We start from the raw sequence: 13,232 nt of genomic DNA, 5'->3' as shown, positions 1-13,232 counted from the left end.
GTGGAATGGCGGTTTCTTACGTACGCTTTGGCCTGATCGATGGTCGTCGGGCGGCGGTGTTCGGCGGGTGAACGGTCGGGTAACAATGTACGCATCGTTATATAGTGTTTTGAAAAGCTCTCGACATAAACTATAAAAATATGCAATAAAAAATGGGAGATTCCATTTAAGAAATTAAAGGGGTCCTTGATTTGACCTTAACGATGCTATCCAAGGTCAAACCAATGACATTATCTTATGTTCCCCTCAAAACCATACAATTTTTGTTCAAAACGTTTTTCTCTAAAATGCTTAGTTTTTGAAAGAAAAGAGGTGTGGTCTAGGACACCTTGTATATATAAGGTGTCCTGCAAAGATTGTGCCAACGCTCGTGAGCAGGTAGAGGACAGTAAACTGAACAGAAAAGTTCTTTACCATTTTACAATTTTTGCAATAATTATTGAAATATTAATTAAAATGTGTTGGCGAATGAGCACGCGTTCGCGCGGCTACCGCGTGGCTAGACTATGAGACGTACGCTCTAGGCGTGCCAGCGATGAGCTTCGTAGTGTCGCACGGCAACGAAAAAGTTTGGTCTCACGCGTATCTTTCTCGTCGCGAGGCCAAACTTTTTGTTGCCGTGCCACTCTATAAAGCTCGGCACTGTCACGCCTAAAGCGTACGTCCCATGGTCTAGCCGCACAATAGCCGCGCGAAACGCGTGCTTATTCACCAATATCTTTTAATTAATATTTCAATAATTATTGCGAAAATTGCAAAATGGTAAAGGACTTTTTTGTTCAGTTTACTGTCCTCTACCCGCTCACGAGCGTTGGTACAATCTTTGCAGGACACCCTGTATAAATATACAGGGTGTCCGACAATTCGCGATACACCCTTTAAGGAAAGACAGAGAATGTTATTTTGAACAGAAAAGTCCTGTACCATTTTTTTCTATAACGCTTAATAAAAGAGTTATTACTGAGTAAAGTCTGGCCTATCATCGCCGATCTTCAGCCGGGCGCACAGTCGGTGAGCCGCGCGCCAAGTAGTTGGGTGAGCGCTCAGATGTTTATGACGACTCACCTGTATATTCATATATATGGGCTTTTTTTCTCGGGTAGTTATATATATATAATCCTGTATGATATAGTGTTATATATTGTCATGTATAACCGTATATAAGATTATATATATTTATATCTAAATTATATATATTCGAATATAATTATACATGAATTATCTAATTTATATATGAATTATATATATATATTTATATATGCATATAATGGGCTTTTTTTCTCGGATAGAGATTGGGCGTTCAATAAAAATTTTGATAAAATAAAATATTATGAGAAAAGTCCTATATACTTGCCCACGTAATTGCAGTGTATAATTTTAACTATAATTTAAATATATATATATATATATATATATATATATATATATGCAAATATGTACATACGCAAATATAAAATTCACAAAAACTGGTTGCTCATTATTCTTGTTACATTATTGCTTTTTGCCACGAAACACCAGAAAGTATTCTCAAATCATATCTCGGCCGTAAAACGATGCTAGAGGAACAAGAATAGCATGATCATTGATCCTTTTCTATTTTTTCTTTCCATGGCTAGCAATGCAATCGTGTATGTATACGGTCAACAGATGTCTATACTAAACTAGATTGCTAACATGTCATAATTGGCATAAAACGGCTTGCGTCCGATAGGGTTTCCGGTTTATGCAAGTGTATGAAAGAAAATGGCCGCCGGCGCCACATTTTAAATAACTATTGTATGCACAGATGAATAGACATTTGTGATTGCGTGTGATATTAATCAAAGTTTTTAATTAATTATTGTTTAATCCACAAACATATGCCTAACGAAATGAACCAATCAATTTCCTTATACTTATGGTTATGCGCTTATGGAAAAGTGTGTGTTCCCCGCTTTAGGTAGCAATCTAATTTAAGACCATTGCACGTTAAAAAATTTTAGTCGTAACCGTAAAGCCGTAATTAAATCAACCAATCACAATTCAAACATTCTTATTATGTTTTAGAATGTTTGATTGTGATTGGTCAATTTTCTTACGGCTTTATGATTACGACTAAAATTTTTTAACGTGCAATGACCTTTAGTATATACATCTGTGATATGGTCATACACTTCTCCATAGAGACAGAGATTTATTTCTCAAGTTGGTAACCCTGAAGCTGGAGCTTCCTATAGTTACCGCGCTAAGTCTCCAATATCAACTCGAAGTTTGCTCGTCACTTCTGTCGACTCTTAATAATATATTATCAGTGCTGATTTAGTTTCCATTATCTTCTTTCTTGCTTACACATTTAAAGAACAATGTTGTGGAACGATATCGTGTATGTGTCGCTGCTTTTACTTTCTATGGCGTTCGGATGTTTTTATCGTACAATAAAAAAATCGCATGTGAAACAATGGACCGCAACCGTTCTTGGTTTTGCCTTAGTGATCTGCGTTTCAGGATCGTCAGCCTTACATCCAATCTTTACTGTTCTTATCAACGCCATTATCATAACCAACTTGTCATGGAAGTACGAATATGTTTTTAAAGTCAATTTCTAAAATTGTTCGATAATTGTTAAATTTAGAGTATTGTTCATTGATTCCACTAAATTTTACGTAAGTATGTATTTTGAAACACGAAAACTATTTATATTAATATTTATTAGTCAAACTATGCTTAATTTAAGTTATTATAGCGTGTTAATCTTTTGTTTCTTTTTTTAACCCCGGCAACGGTGTGTAATTTAACACCTTTTGTTGACAACCTTATACTTTAAGAACCGATGCAGATTTTTCCTATTTTTATTATTCCGTATTATAAAAAGTATTATAAAGTCTGAAAAAATTCTTATGAAAGTTTCACTAAGAAAACTATCATAGAGAGGTTGGATTATTCTACTTATTTTTTATAGATTTATAGATTTAAATCGGAGCAAAAACATTGAAAAAACGTGATTTTTATATGAGTATAAATAATAAAATTTCTTTTAAGCACGATACTTGAGGATATGTATTTCGAAAAAAATAAGTATAATAATATTGACTTCAAAAATTTAAATTATTTATAATATCTGACAATTTAGAAATACCTGAAAATGAAAATTTTTGTAAGAAGGAAAAGTCTCATTCGAGAAAAAAAACAAGATTATTTTTATAACAGATTAATTATAAACTTCAGTTTATTTGTATCAAAATAAGTATATATAAAATTACAAAAAAATAAAATTACAAAAAATAAATTTGATACAAATAAACTGAAGTTCATGATTAATCTGCTATAAAAATAATCTTGTTTATAAACATAAAACGCACATTATGTATAACAAAACATCAAAAAATCTATTTGTAAACATCTATTTATCAAAAAATCAAAAAACAAAATAAAAATATATATTTACAAAAAAAATCTTTATATATATATTTTTTGAAATCAGTAAAAAAATTTGTGCAAAATATTGAAAATATTTTAAATTATTTAAAAACAAATTCTATATATACCCAGATAACAAAATGGTAGCAATATGCCAGCAAATTCCATCATGACTTTGCAGCAGATTCCGCTCTTTAAACTTAGTTTCTGGCAGCATGGCTATCGATACAATATAATAAAGAAAATGAAACAAAAATCGAATATTGTTTACATTTATATCATGACAGCAAATATGTAACAAATATCGAATGAAATCTGCCATATCAGATCTGATAACAGAAATGTGACAGAAATCAAACATGGCCTGCCATTACAACATGACAGCAGAAATATAGCAGGAATCGAGCATAGCCTGCTGTCACAATGTGACGAAAATACAGTAAAGAAAACACATCTGAAAAATGTAATTATTAATATAATTGCAATAAAAACTAAATGTTGACAGCTATAAGTATTTAAATAAATATATAAATTTAAATAAATGATTAATTTATTAATAATTCGTATATTTTAAGATATTTGTATAGAAATTCTTATTTTGTTTCAAGCAGTCAATTTTTTATTGATCCATTTGGTTTTTAAATATTCAGTTTAATATTCTGAGTCCTTTGTTAGAATTTAGAGATTAAGCTGATAAAAATAGATATTATGCACACATAGGATGCGTTGCGCCGCCGCATCATATGTAAAGCTATTAACAATTTTGTTCTAACCGCACTTTGCAATCTTTATATTTGCCTGTAACAGAAATTTAAATACGAGATAATATGTCATATAACGATAAACGAAAGAACTATAACTTGATATAACATATATCTTAAGATTGATGTGATTCTGTTATTGTTTTATAACGACAAACCATGCTGTACTTCTACTGTGTTTTTGCTGTTATCTTTTGAGATGGCAGAGCATGCTTAATTTTTATAACATTTCTGCCGTTTGCAGAAATGGAAAAAAGAATGAATTCTATTTCTGACAATATTCTGTCGACGTAGCATGATGTGTCATATTATGTCCAATTTTTATTTAATTTCTGTTGATATATTGTGTCAACATGCAATGCTTTAAAGCTAATGTTTTTATATTACGAATTTCTGCTTAAATTTTGCACTTTTTATAGCATATCATGACACGGAAACTGCTTATTTTCTGCTGCATTTCTGTCGACACTAATTAAAACGGCAAATCATGCTTAACTGCTGCCGCAGTTCTGTTAACAAAATATGTAGTGCACAATTTGCAATACGATCTTACAGACTTGGTCATCTGGGTATTAATTGAAATATAACGTAAAAAGCATATAAAATCTAAATTATTGATTGACAAAAATACTTATGTGATCGGCAATCATATCGTTGAGGCCATTGATGCGTTTTCTAACTATCCTTATTAGAAAATAAACCATTGAATACTAGTGTCCTCTTATATATACATATATATGTATACAGGATGTCTCATTTTAAAAAACGCACCTCGATAATTCTTCAATGAAGCATTTTTAGCAAAAATGTTTCAGACAAAAAGTGTATGGTTTTGAGGGAAAAATAAGATAATATTGGTTTGATCTTAAACAATTATTTGAAGGTTACATGAAGGTCACATTTAATTTTTTAAATGAAATACTATATTTTTTATTGCATATTCTTCTTGCCAAAACATTATGTTTTTTTTTAAGTACTTTTCGAATTATAAGACTTCAAAATTGCAATATTTGTACATAAAATATAAAATATCCTGTATGTTGTCATATTATGGGATCAAGTTGATCCTTAAAGATCATTCCAAGGTCAAATCAACTTTTCATCCACATGTCTTCGCCACTTGTCCCGTATTTTCCATGCCTTTAAACCGAATTGCTTCTAATGCTTGAACTATTTCCAATACCTGCTCCAGCGTTGCACCACCTTTTTCCAGAACACGTCGTCTCACTTTTGACATTTGACATCACTTAATTATTTGATCTCTATATTCGTCAACTGAAACAAATGAGCAATATTTCGCTTGCTGCCATAATCTTGTCACGAATTGCCCAATCGACTTCCTCTTTTTGAAACATATTTCGAAACTTATATCTTTCAAACGTAGTGTTTATTTTAGATTTAAAATAATTCGTTAACATCTCTTTTGTTTTTTCATACGGATCCTCCTAATCTTCAATTACCACATCCGCATCTGGAATAGCGTAAAATATATCTTATCAAATCATTACCTCTACAATGCAATAACATCGCTTTTTTTCTTTTTGCTGTTTCTATATTATGGCCTTACTCGAAAGCCTTTCCCAACGCGGATAAATAGCACTTTGATTTTCGTTCGTGGGATTCCATTGTATCCTTTGTCTTCACTCATGGCGTCTAACCTTTTGCTTTATCTTTAAATTCTCATTCTCTTATATATTTTATGTCTTATATCCTCGTCGCCTATGTTATATGTCTTATGTGTGTTAGGATACTTAATAAACACTCTAAGAACTTTATTCTTTGTCTTGTTCCTTGTTTACAGTACACTTCGTTATACAGTCATACTTCTTTCCAACATTCCAATATCTATTTCTCACTATCACAACTTATATCTAGTAACGTTATTGCTAATACACAGTTTTGAAGATTGAAGGTCATTGTTAGATTTGTGTTTGCACAGTAAATAAAGCTCCGCCCATTTGTATCAAATAATTGTTAGTTTTAATATCTTTTTAATATTTATTTTCCCGGAAAATGGATTAGTCGTGCTAGACCTGTGGCTTGACCTCCGCGTTCCTCGGATTTAACAGTACTCGATTTTTTTTGTATGTAGTGCTCTCAAACAAAAAGTTTATGAAGTGCCTATTAATGACTTTCAATCACTAAAACGAAGGATAGTGCAAACGTGCGAGAAATTACAAATATACAATGTTAATCAGCCACTCATTCTATCATCGATAGATGTAATGCTTATCTCCAAGTTGAAGGCCATCATTTTGAACAAAACATTTAATTATTAAATTTTGATTACTGTACAGCAATAAATATAGAATAAATCTAGATTATTTTGAAATTATTCATTCCTAACTTCAAAAGTCAATATCTCTTAAACGAAGCATTTGCGAGCATACTTCTAGAGGAAAATTTTTTCTTGTTTTAAGGTCCTAAATTCATATTTTAAGTTTGGCCATTTAACCCGGAAACACCTTGCATAACCTCATTATTAATAAGTGTTTAAGGAGGAGAAATCAAATCACACTATCTACTAGTTATTCTAAAATTCACAATAAAAAAAAATTGATTATGCTTTTAAATCTTCACATTCCCGATGGAAAGTTAATTTTCCGCGAAATTTTTTCATATTTTACTTTTAAAACTTGCATTTAATATATCTTGCGTGTATACAAAATATATATTATATAAAACTTGACCATTTTAAATATATTCTTAAACTATTTATTATATGAAAAAATGTAACTAATTAAAATTTTATATATTAACAGTACAAGCAGTATAGCAATCAATTTTTTGTTATCTTGCTTTTTTATCGAGATATGAAATTTATCTTAAAATTTTTAAATGAAATGTTTTACTTCGAAATTCGAAAGCCTATTAAACATAGAATAAAAAAATTATTAGGATATATTATCACAGAAATCAATGATTACTAAAATATTTTTAAAATATTTTTCTTTAATAAATACAAAATAATGTTCAACGTATTGTCAATTACTCTTGATGCAAATGCATCATTGGTCAATGAGACATATATGTTGAAACATTTGGGCAGTTAAAATATACTTGTTATGATAATCTACACGTTTTTCTCGCATTATTTTTGCATATGTTTTATTGTCATTCTGTTCAATATAAATTCATTTTTGAATTTTTATTGTTCACTGATAAAACTACATTTATTAATTATAAAAAAGTAAGCGTGAAAAATACATATTAATAGCTTATTAACAAATGGCCTGGCAGTATTGATTTTATCATATTGATCGTTAGTGATAAATGAATTTATAAGTCTAATATATGATACGATAGATAATTTGGCAATATTTCATTAATGGATCATTGACAAGAGATGTAAAGTATTTTATTTTTCTATTTGAAATATTTTTATTTTTATTAAAAGATCTTAATTCCTTCATTCTTGTTTAAGAATATGATCAAAATTAAAATAAAACAATAAAAGCTTTTATAAACATATCAAATAAAAATGAGGGAAGGCAATTAAGAGCCAGCATGGTAATTTTATGCGCAAATTTTATTAAAATCAAATTATATTAACATAACAAGACTGGGTAATAAAAAGCGTACATTTCAATCCTTTTTTTGATCTTTCATCTTCAACACAATTACAAAGTAAATAAAGAACAGAAACCGAACTTCAAGCGTGTCAAAAACGAGTCGCAATTATAAGATTACAAAAAGTTACAATGAACTAAAATGAGTCGCATGTTGTCAAAAGGCAAATGTCACAACAACCGCTCAAGACAGACTATCAAGTTCCTCAATGTCGCACATAACAGAAGACCCGTACTCATAGTCCGTTCTTATGAGTTATACATAAATACGTGAAGCATCTATTACGAAATCATAAGCATGTCAAATATCTATTACAAAGTTTCAAACGTACAGTGCGTGGCAAAAATTCCGGAACTAATTATCTCAAAAAACGATTTATTTAAAAAATGTTTGAAACAAAAGTTGTATGCTTTGGAAGTGGATACTTGATGATGAGCTTGATCTTGATCTTGGAGTCAAATTTAGGAGTCATTTCAAGATTAACTTGTTTTTTTTTTCAAATAAAAAGTTTTGCTTTTAAATAAAAAACTTTATTTTTTCTTACATATTCTTATAATCTATCTCGAAATTTTTTTCAAAACACTTTTTTAAAGTATTTTTTTATTAAATATTTTTGAGTTATATATTAATTTGATATGTTTTGATATAAAAAATAAAATCAATTGGTATGAAACACATAAATAATTGTTTCAAAGTACAATGCAAATAAGTATATACTTTTCCTTAAAAACAATTATTTTCTTTATAAAAATTGATTTCTCTCATTATTCTGTACATAAAAGTATTACGGTAAAATTATCGAAAACTAAATATTTTACGAGATATTTTATTTTTTATATCAAAATATATCTGATTAAGAAGTAAAACTCTCGAAGAAAGGTTTATACGCCAATGACTTTGAGCTTACATATGTTGTCAAGGACATGACTTTGAGTAACTTTTATAAATTATACTTACAAATTAATCGGCGGTCTCTTATAGTTTCCGATATGCGATTTCAAAATTTCAGTTTTTCTGTTATAAAATAAGGAAAAATAAAGTTTGTTTACGTTGTCTTTGTGTAGAGCAGACGTGGAAAAAGTGTATGCTTATATTTCCAGAGACAAAACTCCTTGGGTTTTTTCATTTTCCACGCAAAGTGAGGTTCAATGCAAACCTATGTGTCTAATTTTTTGATAGTGAAGCCCCCCCCCCGTAGGGGGAGTGGAACGTATTGCCTCAACGCATATACTTTTTAATGCGAAGTAAGGTTCCACATGAGTTTATAATTTTCCACATGATATTTATGCTCTAAAAAATATATGCGTGGAAACAGTATGTTCCGCCCCCTCCCCTCGTGCGGAGGGGCTCCACTATCGAAAAATTAAACACATAAATTTACGTTGAAAATTACTCGCTTCGTGTGGAAAATGAAAAAATCCAAGGAGCTTCGTCCTTGGAAATGTAAACAAATACTTTTTTCACATCTATTCTACACAAGTATAACATAAACAAACTTTTTTTCTATTTTATAACAGAAAATACATTAAAACTGTAAAATTTTAACATTAAATATCTCAAAAACTATATAACTATAAGAGACCGCCGATTAATTTATAAGAAAAAGTTACTCAGGGCCATGTCCTTGACAACATAGTCAAAGTCAAAGTCATTGGCGTATAGGTCCTTCTTTGAGAGTTTTACCGATTAAGATATAAAATAACTCAAAAAATACTTAATAAAAAATATTTTATTATAAATGTTTTGAAAAAGTCTGGAAAAGGTCTATAAAGCCTTGTCTCCATGATGCTAGAATTCAATCCGAGTTTTTCAAGACCAAGAAACATGTAGCCAATCAATTTGCAGCTTTTACGAAAAAGCGACAATTTTATTGGCTACGTTTCTCTGAATGAGATCTTGAATTGAGTTCTAGCATCATGGACTTAAGATTTAAGGCTTAAGAATATATAATAAAAAAATAGGGTTTTTTTAAAAAAAAAATTGATCTTAAAATAATCCTTAAACATGACCCACTATTTTTTGGTTATTATTTAGTATAAATGAGTCATCTCCGATTTCAATAATTTTCACATATTATCAAGGTCGTCATTCTGAGTAATTCTCCGCAAGAATGAAAGAGCGTTAGCATTGGTTTAGAAATATTAGAGACATATTAAAGTTTCATAATTTTAATGTTTTTTTATCATAAAATAAGAAAAAATCAAGCTTGTTTACATTATATTTGCGTAGATTAGATATAAAAATGTTTGTTTACATTTACGGGGACAAAACTCCTTCTATTTCTGATTTAAAACTAAAATTTGGTTTGCCTTAGGTTATATCTTCCGGAAGTAGAGCCCCTCCATAGAGGGAGGAAGGGAGAGAGCGGAACATTGCGTCCATATACTTTTTCATCCATCAAACAATTGTGAGATCGACTTCGCTTCGCATTCTAAAGTATATGCGTTTAATGAGTAACAAATTTCCACATAAAAGCAAGGTTCAACTTAAATCTATGTGCCTAGTTTTATGGTAGTGAAGCTTCCCTCCTCCCGTAAAGGAGGAGAAGGGCAAAATTCACTGTGCTAATGCATGCGCGAGGCACACGGCGATATAGGACGGATTTTGCTTCGCGCAGACCATGACATGTCTATTGATTTTTTCTAATATTACATTAATTATGTAATCACATTAATTATGTAACATCTTGTTTCATCAAAGTCCCGATGCGAGTGGACTTTGCTTTTTGCGTGGAATAGATATGAGAATTACGTTTTATTTTTCTGAAACTATTTTTATTTATAACTTTAATAAAAAATGGCCGCCGATTAAGTAAAAAGGAAAAGTTATTCAGGGTTATGTCCTTGACAACATCTGTCAAAATCAAGGTGAATCGAAACTGGCTCTCGTATACTAAATAATTACCCATTTTGTAAATAAATCATTATTTTTTGAGATAATTAGCCATTCCAGAACTTTTGCCACGCACTGTATTACAGAGACAATTCTGTTTAATAGATTAAACAAATAAATTTTATGGCAGGTTTGTTCTGAATCAGACTGAATTATTATTATTATTATTATTATTATTATTATTATTATTATTATTGAAGAATGTAAAAAATGAAGTTTATTGCAAATCAATGAGAGATCGTTAAAACACGCGAGAATGTATCATCATAGTAGAATATCTCAAAACTTCCAGATACGGAATGCACAGCGTGATTGTCCGTGCCAAAAGCAATTTTTTTTCTGGTAAAATTGCATCTGAACATTATTTTTTAATTGAGAACTACTTGAAGTTGTCCAATTAGTATCAAATTTTGCGTTGATTAGGAGCAGCGCGCAACGCGCGCTCGCCCACAAAAGTATCAATAAGTTATGTAGGCTGTTTTTCTACTATTTAAGATTAAAGATTTTATTACGCAACTTTTTATGCATAATATCTGAATTTATCGCTATTTTAAATAGAATTTATTTAATGCAAAGAGGAATTTTTTACTTACGCCTCTGAAAGAACTAGAAATAAAATAACATGCTTAAACAACACATACATAATTTTTTACATACGAAATGTTGTTCCAATCAAGGTTGCAGCCGATGAAATTTATAATAAATGCTCGAAAAACATGCCTTGCATTTCTATGCAACATTTGCTCTTCGAAGAAGATTATTTTGCGTACGCTGAAACATTTCCGGCGTAAAGTTTACTATTGCACAACACAAGCATTTTTTTAAATCTAGAGTTTCCACAGGACTTTCATAAATAAGATTCTTCAAATATCCCCACAAAAAATAATCTAATGCATTCAATTCGAATAGTCTTGCCGGCTATACGACAGGATCACCTCGAACAATCCAAGAATTTGGAAATTTTTTTTTGAGATAATTTCTCGCAAGCCTATTGTAAAGTGGTGCTCTATCGTGTTGAAATATTGTTTTACGGATATGCAATGGTAAATTCTCAAGCATGTCAGGTAAGTCTTCTGTCAAAAAGGTCGACATAAGTTTCCTTTCAGTCTGTTCAGAAGAACATGATCCTATAAGTTGATCGCCTATTATTCTGAACCAAATATTTAATTTTCATCAAACTTGAAAGCTTCGTTGTTGAAGTACGAAAGGGTGATTATTGATAATAATTCATAAATAAATAAAATTCGAGCGTAAAACGAATTATGTTGACGCAATAACCAACGGCAAAGTTCGATACGACGCTCAGCATCACCTTCCTTAAGATGTTGCAGCTTTGCAAAATGATAAGGTGCATATGTTCATCTTTAAACACCGCGAACCATAGAGCGTGATATATTAATTTGACGTGCAATAGCACGAATACTTGTTTGTGGCTCTTCTTTAATTTTCTGCAAAATTTTCTCTTCAAAAGTAGCCTGTGCATTTCATCCTCGTCCAGTATTCTGTCGATAAACGGTCGTACTCCTTATTTCCCAATCGTATCTCTGCTCTTCTTATAACATTCGCTTTTGGATGATATCTACATGGACGTTTATCATATAGAAACAGCATTAATCTGATTGAAACATTTAGAATCAGGATCATATCACAAAATATTCTCCACTTGTGCACTTCATTGTGATACTTTTAATGCGAGGATGATGAAAGTAAAAGATAATTAAAAAACAGACGATCGTCTTTTACATTTTTGATGATTCAATGTGGAATACTATCTTATAACAGTGGTTGTATTTCAAGTATTTGTTATAAATAATATTCGACCTTTTTCAAGGAGCTTCATAAAGTTAACCGGTCAACATTCATTTTTATAATTTTTTTTTACGAATTGTTTGTTGGTGATTGTTGGTCTAATTACAACGTTTGTTGGTTAATATTTTTTTTTTGAAAATAGAAAATAAAATTTTATGTGAAGTTAGCCGGAAAGATATTATTTTTATTTCAATCTTAGTTCAATCGATGCGCAATCGTTTGTTGATCACGGAAAAACTAATTAAAACGTTTGTTGGTTCATATTTGCCTTGAAAAACAGAAAAAACTAATGCAATAATGATGAGAAGAATTGATAAAACTTAAGATTAAGGGCAATCTCACCTGAGTATTCTTTTTAAGGTTTTTTCTAAAAAAAAATAGATTTGACTTTGTTTCTTTTTAAAGTAAATAAAAAGTTATTAAATTCAAGATAACGCCAATTTTTTTTTTTTTTTAATCAAGGTCAAATCTGAATTTTTTTATGGAGAGGACCTAAGAAGACGAACATTTTCACACTTCTAACATTTTTTGAGGATTTTCAAATAGCAGTAACAATTTTTTGAAAACTGACTTTTTCGAACTTTGATCCTAGATAATTTCGGAATGGGTCAATGTATCAACTTTTAAATGATATACATACTGTAGAGACGATATAATATGGAGAATTAACTTTAAAAATTTGTAAGTTTGAGTCCCCCTAGAGCACCCCCTTGTAGATATAACTCCTTAATCTCCTTAAAAGTGTGACAGATTTTTTCAGAGATTCTATATATATATATATATATATATATATATATATATATA

General features: G+C 30.3%; 1 protein-coding gene across 4 annotated transcripts in view; it reads left to right on the top strand.

The window, feature by feature from the left end:
- Positions 1-2,281: 2,281 nt before the first annotated feature.
- LOC126856644 (lysophospholipid acyltransferase 7) overlaps positions 2,282-13,232 on the top strand; it is a 30,300-nt gene continuing 19,349 nt past the window's right edge. For 2 of the 4 annotated variants that reach the window (XM_050605347.1, XM_050605348.1), the window contains exon 1: positions 2,283-2,554. In XM_050605347.1, the coding sequence (XP_050461304.1) occupies positions 2,343-2,554 (212 nt within the window). In that variant the 5' untranslated portion in view covers positions 2,283-2,342. Of the gene's footprint in view, positions 2,555-13,232 lie in introns of all 4 variants that reach the window. The other 2 variants (XM_050605346.1, XM_050605349.1) reach the window with 2 other exon arrangements.

This window comes from Cataglyphis hispanica, chromosome 19, assembly GCF_021464435.1.
Source record: "Cataglyphis hispanica isolate Lineage 1 chromosome 19, ULB_Chis1_1.0, whole genome shotgun sequence".
Classification (NCBI taxonomy): Eukaryota; Metazoa; Arthropoda; class Insecta; order Hymenoptera; family Formicidae; genus Cataglyphis; species Cataglyphis hispanica.
Note: the sequence above shows the minus strand (reverse complement) of the source record. Positions and strands in the feature narration are given on the sequence as shown.